General features: G+C 34.0%; 1 protein-coding gene across 2 annotated transcripts in view; it reads left to right on the top strand.

Annotated features, from left to right (window-relative positions):
• The window catches only part of hig (hikaru genki), a 177,911-nt gene that overhangs the window by 107,978 nt on the left and 56,035 nt on the right, over nt 1-13,898 (top strand). For both annotated transcript variants that reach the window (XM_069053161.1, XM_069053152.1), the window contains exons 4-5: nt 536-698; nt 5,665-5,838. In XM_069053161.1, coding sequence (XP_068909262.1) covers nt 536-698; nt 5,665-5,838 — 337 coding nt within the window. The remainder of the gene's footprint in view (nt 1-535; nt 699-5,664; nt 5,839-13,898) is intronic.

The following is a 13,898-nucleotide window of genomic DNA, read 5'->3' as shown; positions in this document are numbered from 1 at the left end:
AAGAATAGTAACAAAGATGGTATAAATATTTTCTTCAATTTGTGAATCTAGTACATATCTACAATTTTTTTTATAAGAAATTGTATTTAACACGTGATTCAAATGTGGTAACATTTCTTCGTCTAGAAGAAACAGATTTGATATATCAGTTATTCGATGCTTTAAATATAGATATGATATGTATTAGTTGCACTTACATTTTTAACCGAGAGGCGTAATTACCAGAGGGAATTGCGAAAAGATTTATGTGTGACATCCACAAAACCGTTTTGTTCACTTTTGTCAGAGAAAATAATCCTTCAAGTGACTTTAAAAGCGAGATATATAACGGGGTAAGGGTGTTACGTACATTTTGTTGGGAAAATTTAAAAAAAATCACTGTCCCCGCGGGTTAAAATTAATTCGAATTGTGCTTGTAATCAAGTGGCTTTCACAGTTGATACATAGCATTATCCTTCTGTGTAGTAGGACTAATTGTTATATTATTCCCCGAGGAAATATAAACCGGCATGTATAACTATGTAAATTGTTTAAGACCGCCGGATGGGTGTTTCCCCACGAGGCCAAACTTCAGATAAGATGTCGTGAGCTGGGGCTGTACAAGCTCCTGGGGACGGCGTCGCCGCGGTGTCAGAACGGCGTTTGGTCGTCGAGGTTGCCATCATGTGTGCCCACAACTCTCCTGACCAACTTCACAGGTATTATAAGTTTTCACGTTAGCGTTGTCAGGCCAATTACGAGCTTCACCGCCGGTTATGAAGTGCATTTTGTTGTAGCAGACGGGGCTTTATTAACTCTTAAATTAGGTGCTTTGGGTGGAATTGTTAGAAATGCATGAAAACGAGCTGATGCACGTGTCACAGTCGGTAAGGGACCCAGATTAAAACTGGCTTAACGACACCGAAATTATTCATTAGTGCATGGCATTAATTTGCAAATTAGTTTTGGTCTGACACGGCGCATATGCACATCACTGTCAATCACTGGCATTAACCGTTCGCCGTTAAATAATTATCTAGCCACTACAATATGTCACAACATATACACCGTGACATTGTAACGCAACGAGCAGAAACAAAATTTTAGCACGAGAAGAGTGTTCTGACAGCCAACTCGAAGCAAAATACTAAATCGCATCTGTTCTGTAATCCTGAGCAAACTATTAAGTCCCAGGATGTTTGTTTATGATCAAACTGGTAAATGTTGACTGAAGATCCTCAGAGTTGCGTAATATCCCTATAGAACGGCCCTATGAATAATAAATGTTTAGTGCATTATCGAAAATCACTACTGCGTGGACGCAAAGTTTTAAACAATTTTAGTTTTGTTGTGACGTGCCGCAAATGCAAATATTTACAAATATCGTAAACACTATGTCTATACTAAAACTTAATATGTTGTATGAGTTATGGCTACGGGATACAAACATTTTCTGGGAAAACAAAGAAGAGAACAATCATTCTCTTAATGAAAGTGTCATGATCATTTTAAGATTTGTTTTCAACTCCTACGCTGCTGCCAATGGGTAGATCTTACAAGATATATGGACACTCAAAACAAAAATATAAGTTCTCTATTTGTGGTGCTTCATTCCTGTATAGTTTTAAATTTGCGATCAAGCAGGCCGTGGTGTTTTTTGTCTTTTTCAAAAGTCTCTTTAATTGACAAATCCTTCATCCATAACCTCATTTTGATCGTACCTTCATTTGTTATGGTAAATCGCAAATTGAAATTTACGATTCATTTTATATTACTTCCCAAACTCTTTGAATTATTTCTGAAATTCTTATTGATGGTCGTCTACCTTATAACTCTTATCAGAAACAAAAGCAAACACCAGAGGCCATTGGACCACACATTTTTTTGAACACACGTTATTTCGCTTGTAATTTAAGAAAAGTTCTACTGATTATTTTATAATTATTGAAAGATAAGAAAATATATACAAATACAAAACTGTTTTGTCAATATAATTGCTGAAGCTTCCGACATAGCGGTATTATTTATGAAAAGCAACTTTTAAGGGTAGATTAAAATTATACCTTGCAGCATTAAAAAATTCAGGCTGAAGAAACAACGAGGTGCTATTAATTTGAAGTAAGCCCAAAAAATTAAGCACGGTCTAATAAATTACCATCTTATCTCAAACTACTTGAGAGAATTTGAATCACGTTATGATAAACTGGGTCTTTAGATTATGAGAAAAATTGTAGGAGTTGTACGGAGAGGAATAAAATTTGAATTGATCATATCGAAGGATCAATAGTTTTGAATGGACCGGCACACAGTAGTTCAGATTCCAAATCACCTGGCCAAAATCCCGAATGTATTAAACAACATCTGCTTCACTATTACAATAATTATTAATAGCATGGTATTCACGCTCACTTGGCAATACCATTTCATTTTATTTTATTTAGTTTATTTCCAATTTTGAAAGACAATTCTCGACAAAAAGTTTTCTGTGTAAAATTTTTTGACTTTCGTTAGAAAACTTTTCTTTTTTATTACGCCAAGACGTTGACACAAACTTTAGTAAAATAAAACAAACAAGATGGTAAAACCAATGTAACTGATTTAGTGGACATACAGTGCGAGTGTAAAGTAAGGAATAAAATTTCTTGAATCTTGAATTATATTTCTAAATCTTCATTTTTTGGCATAAATTACATTTTTTTATTCCATCCAATAGTGACGCAGAGGCTGACCAAGTGAAAAATTTTAAGATATCTTCTAATAGCGAAAGAATTGTTTTAAATCGCTTTATTAAAAGAGAAAAGAATTTAAAAGTAAATTTTAGTATACTTACGTAAGAATATCTTTTCAAATTAAATTGTGACAGATACTCGAACGGTGTTTTTCTATTTTGCGTTTAGAATAAGTCTATTCTAGCACCCAAATGATGTCATTTGAGTGCTTTTATAGGTCGTTGGCGTGTTAGAATAGACTAGTAAAATTTACTGTATTGATGTTGGTAGCGTGAAGTGTCAACTGACGGACGTCAAAAAATAAATCTTGCAGAGAACAAAGCAAATTAATAAATAACAATGAACAAAACGTTTAATTTTCATTCTGGGATTTGGACTAACGTCTTTTGTGCAATTTGTCTAATTTGCGGCGGCGTTAGTGATAAACTTTCTTCAACATTCATTTTCAAACATCAAATGCGAAAATAAAAAAAAATCTGACGTTTGAAATTATTTTTTTTCACAGCCGGCTAAAATTATACCACATAAAAATGTCACCAACCACCGCAAAATTCCCTACATTTAAAGTTTTTATTTTTTTATTTATAAAATGGTATAAAGCGGCAAAAGAGAAAAAATTGTATAAAAGATTCGTTGCAGAAGGCCCTTCAAGCACTCATTTGTTCCTCAACTCGCCGCTACGCGGCTCGTTTCGGAATTTCAAATTCGTGCTTGAAGATGTCTTCTGCAACTTATATTTTAATATACTATTAAATTCATAGAAAATATTATGAACAATACGTGGTCCATTTCGTCGAATATTAATTTTTTAATTTATCGATTTATTCCTGCTGCTATTTAAAACTTTTGCACCGCCACTGGGTGAAATATAAAACTTGTACCAAAAACTCTCTACGAGAACATTTACACTTGTCAACCTAAATTATTTTATGTTCCTATATTTAATTTTACGTATTTTAAAAAATACTTTTTGGTGTTGAGTCAGTTCATTGTGAATTGAATAGGAACCAAAATTGGTTAAATTTTTGAAAATCAAAGTGTTGAGCGGAAGATGTGGTCAATAAAATATTTAAAAAATTCGCGATGTTCGTAAAGTGGATTCTGGAGCGATAATAAGGGCAGGGAAATGTACTCATATCATTTTTCTAAAAGTTTTCGAGGATTTTTGAATACAAACCTTTACAATGATTCGTCTCATCGTTTCAAAAACAAAAAAACATGTTTTTAATGCAGGAAATTCTGGACTAAGAAGTGAATCAAAATCAGCTATAAGTTATGTATGTAACTCCCAAAACTAAACACACTTACTAACTCCTACAATTTTCGGTCTCTGCTTTTTGTTTTTCTGTGATCGTTGGTATTGTCAATTTTTTATAGTAGCTTGCTAGAGCCGGATTTAACTTTAACTTTAAACTTTTCTCAGCTACATCATAAAGAAATAAACCTGTGAAGTAAAACAAGTAAGTTATTTCCATGAGTAAAATTACTCATTTCAGTGGAAAAAATCGTTTTTGCGAGAATGCATAGTAATTTATTAACGTATAATTTTTACTTCATTTGTAGAAACTAAAGAAAAAATAAATGTCAAAAAATGTTCAGAATCCAACCAATTTCAATTCGCAATCCGGAAATAAAATAGAACAACTGTTCCTTTATAGAAGCTTACTGAAATGCACATTTTATTGCTGAGAAACAAATGTTAACTCCCACTCTTTGAATGTTCTTGAAAGCATTTTAGTCTTGAAAGACTTCGTCTTAGAACAGACAAAGAATATGAAACACAATACGATCCATGCTCACTTACTACATATATATTTGTTACAGATCTAAACAGAGTGATTTGAAAATATCCACGTACACAAGTCCATTTATAAATCTAAATTCAAAGGAAAGCAATACTCTACAATCGCTTGATTAAAAATCACACGCTGTGTCCCAACTGAAAACGAAGAAAATTTTAAAGATATCTAAATGCGCTAGTGTTCATGTTTTAATTGATCGACTGAAACAGATAGAACTGCAAGCAGAATCTAGTCATACTTCAGTACTTGCAATTTCTGATTAACATAATTACAATCGACTAGTTGAAGTTTGTGAGGCGATGAAAGTCTATGAAAATTTCTGAAATGAAAAATTATGGAAATATTGAGCGAGCAACAATGTAGCTACTGTAAAAAATCCACTTTTTACGAAGAGACAAATTTTTTACGTAGTTCAAAATGCACTCGTCGAGTACATTTAAAAGACAGTGTGTTGGCACCTCGCCATCTATTGATCTGCGTTAAATATTTTTACAGAGACGTGCATTTTATTTCCTGCCGGAAAAATAAACATCAACTATCACCTAACAGAGAAGTGAACCATCTAATTGCACATGTGTACATGAACCCGATAATTTAATCCAAACGCCACATGTAGATTAATTAAATATTGATTTTGTAATTTTCTAATGTATCGTTTGTATTATAGGAAATTAATTATCTCATTTTGTATTAATCTATTCAGGCAACGTTTCCGGTTAATTTTATAAGCAAGTAATTGATGAGTAATAAATAAATTAGAATTTCGGGTCATAATCCTTCGGCTGGGCATTAATCGAATTAAGCACTTTATATGCTAATCGCGTTTTATGTTTCAACAGCAACCAAGAGAATATCCCATTTAAATCAGTAATATGATCTTTACTCCCTATTTAAGTCGAAACCTTCATGGCAGATCTGAAAATTAATTTAAACCGGGATGGTTAATTTGAGCCATTAGTCCTTAACTTCGTCCGGCTACAAATTAAGTCTTTTCACTGTAACTTTCAACATGTTCTGTTGGTGGGGTCAAAGAAAATGACGCCATTCAGGCGACCGACAAACACCGTTCGGCCTAAAATCAATTTGACTGTATCAGAACTGATTCGAGTTCGTCTTTAATTAAATAAATTTCAATTCGTCTTTCATGATCGAAGAGGATGCTCCGCCGACGCTGTTGATAAGGATACCATCGGGATCGGCATCGGTGGAACCCGGAGGGGAATTGGCGGTGTTTCCCGGTTCGACTGTGCACCTGGAATGTCTCTTTTCCCGTCGACTTGGTTCCCCAGATTGGACTTGGACGTCTCCTCTGGGACAATATCTCACCGGTAAAGTAAACATTCTATTTGATTTCTTGCTTCCATTGTGCAGCTTTCCGGTTCTGTCGCGTGTGTATAACCCACCGACATACTTAAAAGCCAGAAGCGGTTATATTTAAGAGGGGATTAAGGGAAGGGGTGAGAAGTCGGGACCCGGAACTTGGTCGATTTATTTGAACTTTTTTGCGGCTTGTTCCGGCATATTAATTTACTCAAAGGGTCTGGGCGTCGGAAGCAACTTAAGAGGTTAAGGAAAGGGTTATCTACGTGCGTGCTTTGCACTTCGTAATGTTCTTGTCGTTTAGAAAGGCATAAAGGGGCGAACCTCGTCTCAAATTAATTAAAACATTAAACCAGAATTTATAAAATATTAATCAGTGAGAGGAAGTCGTAACATTTATACATCATTTCTATGCCCTCGTTTTATTGGTTTCAAAAATTACTTCATTCTTAAGTGTTTCATTTCGTGTTAAAGTAGAAATGACCTAACTTTTCAGATTTTAAAACAATTTATTCTATTGTTTTGTTAGTGTAACTTCAAAATAAGAAGAGAATACTAATCTAATTCTGTTCGATAATATTTGATTATCCAATCTTTATTAAAAAAATCTTCCTTTTTCCTTTTTAAAAACCCGTTTCTTAGAACGTCACAGATGTCTGAAAGAAGTTGTTTGGAATACAAAATCTGCAAAACACACAAAAAAAAAAGAAATACATGTCAGGTTTAGAATTTGAAGAAACTGTGAATACGAAAAATTCTTCTAGACAGGGTGTTTACACAAAAGAAGAGGTTGTGCAAATGATATGAACGTTTATAAGAATAGTGAAAAATGGTTAAAATACGGGGTCATTATAAATGATTGTCTCATCGCAGTAGGCCTTGATGACGTACTTGAATGTGTCGCAAGCTTTATAACATGAGTGAGATCGCCGATAGGTAGCGCTGCTGGCGGTAGTGTAAAATGGTCTACTAGTTTGTCTAACGTTGCGAAGCTAGCGGCACATCCCAAATTTGTGTGGGTTTTCAACGCCAACTGCGATGGGACAATCATTTATAATGACCCTGGAGTAGTTTTAAGTTAATTTCTATATGCAATTATACGGTGCGATCAACAATTACTTAGATAAGGGGCGGCTATGATTTTGACAATGTCAGATTGTTCGTATCTTTGCTAACTCAGCTAATATTACGTCAAATAACTGTGAAACTCTGGACCTACGGCAACGAATTTTAAGTATTAAGGATAAAAATAAAAATTATCCGAATTAGATAAAATAAATGGAACTGTTTTTATCGTGGTTCTGATGATGACACTGTGTCAGTTTTGGAAAAAAGTGTGTTAGGTAGCGGGAAAACAATTACCTAAGTGTAATTGTAGCAAACACCAAGTGGTTCATCAATCACATTTTATTTGGAAAAAAATGTGCACTTTCCAGTTTTAGTTTGTGGATATGAGAATTATTTTGCTGATATTGCAATTTCGAGGTCATATGAATATCACTTTCTAGTTAAAGAATTTTTTGTGTAAATTTCGGTGTAAAATTAGAATTGCCTTTCACCCTTTTTTAAAATTGACATCTCAAGAATTATCAGCATAAAACTCGTACATGATACGTGAGCATAAAATGCCTTTGAAAAAATGGCGACCTCATTATGCGTGACCGGAAAGGAGAGGGAAAATGAAAAGCATTGGAAAATGGTTTCTTTCAAGAAATAGAGTTGACCTGTCCGAGTTCTGTTCAAAAAACTGAACGGAAAAAAAGAAAACATAAAGAAAACAAAGTCTCATTTTCAAAATCAACAAGATGTACCGTGCGATCAAATAAAAAAAAAAATCAGAGTAGGCGAAAATGGTGGTTTGAACCAATCAAAGCATCAAAATAGCACAATCCAGGTAACTCGATTTTTTTTTCGCACGTTATTAACAAGTACCATTGAAAGATCATTTCTGTGGGCTGATGATTGGGAGTATTACGAAAAACACTCTATTCTGGTTAGTTCACCAATAAACTCGAAGGATTTGTAATCATGCGTTTACTGTATTGTAGAATTACTAAAAGTAAAAACTCTAAAAACAACGTTTTTTAGAACAACGAATATGTCTGAAAAATGTGTTTATTACAGAATAGAAATAGTTGATCAGTGCACAGCTTGTATTGCAGACGTGAATTTAATATCTCGTATATAAATTTCAAGTTTTCAGTTTAAATTAAAAATATCTTTCGATTACAACTAGGGAGCAATAAAATTTCAAATATTCGCTCATATTCTTTGAAGAAGTTACTTTTTTATGCTTTATTAAATGAAGCAAATTGTGTATGTACTCGTATATACTTTGTTAAACATGCAATGCTGTCTCACTACAAACGCTTTTGCATGTCTTAGGTAGTTTTAATGCAATAAATCGATAACCGACTGACGTCCTAAGTTAATTTCTATATGCATTTATACGGTGCGATCAACAATTACTTAGATAAGGGGCGGCTATGACTTTAACACTGTCAGATTTTTCGTATCTTTGCTATACTCCATTCTTTATCTTGGTGAGTGGTCGATGCGATCAAGCAAGCCATGGGTAGCTTTGTAAGTTTTACTTTTTCCACCAAATTTGTGTGCCGTGTAAATCAAATATTAACTGTCATCGCTGTCATTCGAATTCAGTATCTTCGTCCAGCATTCATCTCCAAATCTCACAATCTTATGTCGGGAAATGTAAATATATAAGCCGTGCATATCGATTCTTAAATTTAACCGTTCCCGATATGAAAATTATCGGCGTCCGTCGTCGGTCAATCCGACCGTCGAGCGTCGACCGAACATTATTCCCGTCCCGTGCCGGGCAATGTGGCAAAGAAGTTTGGGTGTGAGAAATTAACCGGATTCTTAAACCAAAAACCGGAAAGTGTGTGGCCGGTCTAGAACATTTTGAAATTCCCAGGCAAATTATTAAAATTTTTGAAAACGATGCGATATGAAGATGACACGTTTGAGGTTATGTGTCGGTGGTCTCGGTCCATGTGAATTATGAGCAATTTAACCAGGAAAATAATAAATAAAAAGACTTTGCGGCGTCTCTGTAAGTACATTATTGTAATATTTGAATATTTTTCAACAACTACCAACGCACTTTTCCATTGGAACTTTCAAAAACCCCTAAATTCAACTTGACGGCTGAAAATTTCCCAAAGACCACTCACCAAGATAAAGAATGGAGTATAACTCAGCTAATACACGTCGAACAACTGTCACTATGAATCAAATTTTAACACAAACATGTTTTTTTTTTAACTTAAGAACATAAAAGATTTATCATACTTTCGTAATGATGTTTTCAATAACGGAGAATAGACATACCGCGTTGATGCCTGTTTGACCGAGTTTCGGCAAAAATTTCAAAATTGAAATAGGTATATGCAACCAGAAATACTTCCATGCATTCCAGAGCATTTATGGAAATACGTCCATAATCTCAAAGCCTTATTTGATCTAAATAATTGTTGATCACACGGTACAATTATGTAATAATAATTAGGAACTAATTAAATATTGATAAGGCTTATGATGCAACCAGCAATACATGTCCCCATTGTTTTTCAGTTTGTGTTTTTACTGATTATTCCACATAATGATTTTGATTAAATTTGACAAATGTAATGTCGGGCATGTTGACTATATTGTATAAAATTAAAATATATATTTTTTAAATCCACATAATCTGTCTAAGTGTAATGTTGGCTGCATCACAAATTTCGTTAGGCTCATTGTTATCCGTGAATCACCCTGTAATATGTGGTCTCAAACGGTACTTTATAATAAATCATACCTCATAAATTTTAGACATTGAAATTATAATTGGGCATTTTATTATTATTACCCGATAATGAAGAAAATTTATAAAATAAACAAGAGCAATATTTTACATTCGAAAGAATGGGTAATTTACCAGCTTTATTGTCAAACGCGACGCCACTGGTAAGTAGATTTTTCGGTGAAATGTCAAAGAAACGTCAGTTTTAAAGCAACGATGTTGATGTTTCGATAAAACAAAAGGTGATCTGTTTTCTTGTTGATTACTCTGTATATCTTATTATGAAACTATTTTTGGTGAAATTTAGTTCTTAAGAGTGGCGGCTGTTGCTTCACATGTCAAATTACCAAACGTTATCAAAATAATAAAACACTTGAACTTTTATTTGATTTGAAAAACGAAAACAACTCAGATAATAAACCTTTTCCAAACCAATCAAATTTGTCAAAAAATAGCAAAGAAAGCCAAAAATGTCACTGTCTGTTTAATTTTATAACTATCTAAACGTCAACAATCAAATTTCACAGTTTTGAAAATGGCTTGCGAATGTTGTCAGTCACTTATCAAATATCGTCATAAAAACTCCCTAGATAATAAGGAGTTCACTTTTACAAATAATTTCCATATTTTTGTTAAATAAATGACGCAAGGTAGAAAATTACATTTTCAAAAAATATTATGCGATCATGTAGTTATCAATACATTACCACAAACATTTTATGACGCAGGTTTTAATCTCGACTATACTTGCATCGATTTTCACTCTTCGTCTAGATTTTATATCTGCATTGTCGTTCGGACCGTATGCAATAATTTTATTACGAGATACCATAAATAATTTTATGTCTTATAATAAAAAGCACTTAGTAGATACCTACCCCAAGAAGTTTAGTTAGTTTGGGAGAGCCTTAGGATATTAATACTTAGTAGCACTTGGAGTTGCGTTCGCACACCGCGAGTATCTCCGTAATGACCGTTGTCAAAATCCTCGGACATTGTGCTACACCCCCGAAAAGTTATCTCGAACGTGACAAATTCACACTTGTATAAAATAAACGACATAAGCTGTTCAAAGTTCCGTCGTAAATGTAGACTTGATGACATCTTCCTCTTATAAAAATTTCACGACCCCATTAAAACGTCGATTAAAGTGCCACTTTTTAGGATAATCTCTCCGCTTAAATATTAATATTTTTCTTTTCTATAGATGTTTTCCTAGCCTGCAGCTTCACGCGGAAACCATTTGTTTTATTGCTTTTCATCGAAACGACACTGTTTAAGTTTGAGTCGGCGGTGGCGAATCCACTGAGAATGCGTTGTTCCGTCTTGTAATTTATGAAAATTTTTTGAAATGGTTCGCAGTAAAAGCAGTTTTTCCAGAATACCAAAGTTGTGATCAGATAAAATAACAGGAAACAGTATTGATGACTTACGTTTTTCGTTCTGTGAAATATCAAATCGTTTGGACAAATGGTATTCGATTTATTATAATATATAATATATATTGAATATTATATTTAAAAATAGTTATTTTTGTATTAAGTACGCAAAATTCGAATGAGATTGAAGTCTCGACCTGACGATCTCGACCAAAAACTCATTCGTTACCAAGAACAGGCTGCGAAATTCAATTTCGCAGCCGTTGCCATGACGACGGCCGTAAAAGTAAGCATGTGGGATTCAATGATTATATTCAATGATTATATTCATGTTAATTTCTAGCAAACTAACTAACTATTGTTTGTTTTTTAATCAAAGAACCACAACACCGCAATTTACACCCAAAATAAAGGTGTGCACACTTTTGACCTAGGGTGAAAAATCTCATCATATTAAAATTGAGGTTATTAGAAATTTTAGCAGCACAGCATGTTAAAAATGTAAATAAATAACAATTAATAACAACTAATTTGCGAGTTTCTATAGCGACGTGGTGACATGTGAGCCGACTTTATTTTTATTGACAGCGAAGGAAATTTTACGTATTCATTTATAATTACAAATTTTCGGTTGCACACAAAATGTTGTGTACACCGTGGCTGCGAAATTCTTTGACGACCTTGAGATTGTCTAGACAATTTTTCTCTCGGTACGTCAAAGAACGATTTCGCATCCTTGATATAACGGGTGACTATTAAAATTTTCACTTAGGGTTGGCTATGGATCATTCTTTGTTTTCCGTTGCACCTTAGACACTGACAAGTTTGACATTTCAATAAATGTTTTTTCTCTTAATTTGGTTATGTTTCAATTGTACTGACTGATATTTGTCGTTCGTTCTTGCGTGTGTCTAAAGTAACAGAAAAAATAAAAACTCGTTCAAAGCCAACTCCAAGTGAAAATTTTAATAGTCACGCGTTACAAATAACTATTTTCTACTTTGGTACAAATTTCTTTTGTCGGGAAGATACTTGCGCTCCTCTCACGTTAACAAATTGGCCATCCTCGTTCTGAGAGCTGTGTGCGGACGTAAGAGTGAGAAAACATAATGTTTGGAAGATGCTGCGTAAGGGACAGTACTTTAGAGGAGGAAATCCAAAAAGTTGAATTGTAACATTTTAGTACCAGTAGCATGGCCTAGGGAAAATTTCTGGTTATAATTAATTATTGATGAAATGTTTTGGACGCACTGGAATGTGTCAGCGCTTCGGTCGTTTTATGGCTTAGCGCCCTTAGCGGCATCGGGCTCACATAGTATATTGCTGTAATAGCACGCTGGCCGGCGTCCGACATCTCTAGCGAGCTCCTGTTAACAATTAAAACATTCGACATTTTACATAAATTTCACAGAAATGCCACCATAAGTTATGCCACACAAAAGTCCCTAGATTATTTCATAATTAGATTTTTGAGTTTTTATCAAATTAATGCGACCAAAGTAGAAAAAATAGTATATTACACTCATTTTATAAGACACACTGTGACATTCGTGTCACAATCAAGCGTCTTATAAAACTCGTATAATAATAATGTACTATTTTAGAATTTGCGTCTCAAATTCGTGTCAACTAAAATTAATTTAAAAGTTAGGAAGGTACCGTACTTATATTACTTAAAACACAACTAAAATGAAGGGCTTGACCTGACCTAACCTGCGAAATGGGAAATCTGTAACAATTTTGTTTTTTGGGGAGTAATTTGTATTGATTGAATTGTTTTAAAAAAATGTCAATTAACGTGAGGATATTTTTTTTTATCTAATACATTTATTAATTTAATTCTTGTTCTTGTATTTTATGTTCAGTTAATTTAAATATTAGTATTATTATTGACTTGGGTAGACAGATGGTAGTTGGCAAAGTTGAGTAAACACGGTGATTTTCGCTCCGCAATCAACCCAAAAATTTGGCAGTTGCGAGCAGAAATAAAAACCAAAACTCAGTGGTGATAGTGACAGTAATTAAAGACGATAGTGATAGTGGAAAAACCAGAGGAAGGAATAAAGAACCGTACGAATAAACGCAAAATATACTGTGAAATTCGGTAGCAGAACTTTATCGTAAAGTGACCGGCGAGAAACAAAAAAGCAGATAAGCTTTTTCTCGTACGAGGAAAGAAATCGGAAGAAAACCCCTTACTACTCTGACATAGGCAACACATAAAGCAAGCAAACGGTAGAAGGTGCTGCATAAAATCAAATGAAAAAACAAGAAGAGAGTGACGTCGAAGGGTATTCAACAGACGATAGCCGGAAAAGACAAAGAGAGGAAGAAGAGAACAACGACACAAAGAAGAAAAGCAAAAAGACAGTCAGAACACCGCCGAAGAAAAAGAGAAGCGACACTGAAATGGAAGACCTGAAAAGCATGATCCAAAAACTCATGGAAGAAGTGAAGGAGATCAGAAAAGAAAACCACAAATATCACGAGATACTAGACAAGCTCGCTGAAGAAAACAAAGAGATAAAGAGAGAAAACAATGAAATGAAGACCAAAATGCAATACATGGAAGATAAAATAGAACAAATGGAAAGACACCAGAAAAAGAACAACATAGTAATTTATGGAATGGAATTGACGAAAGAAAAAAATGAAACGTTGGAGAAAAAACTAGAAGAGTGGATCAAAAATAACCTGGGGATAGAAAGTGTATACAAAATCAATAAGGAAATGTATGTGGGACAAGTGAGTAAATATGAGAAAAAGATAGAAATAATGAAGAAAAAATCATGCTTACGGGAAAACGAGAATAGAAAGATCTTTATAACAAATGACCTCACCAAAAAAGAACGAGATATACAAGGATGGATACGGGAAGAGG

This window comes from Tenebrio molitor, chromosome 1, assembly GCF_963966145.1.
Source record: "Tenebrio molitor chromosome 1, icTenMoli1.1, whole genome shotgun sequence".
NCBI lineage: Eukaryota > Metazoa > Arthropoda > Insecta > Coleoptera > Tenebrionidae > Tenebrio > Tenebrio molitor.
This window is presented reverse-complemented; position numbering and strand designations above follow the sequence as displayed.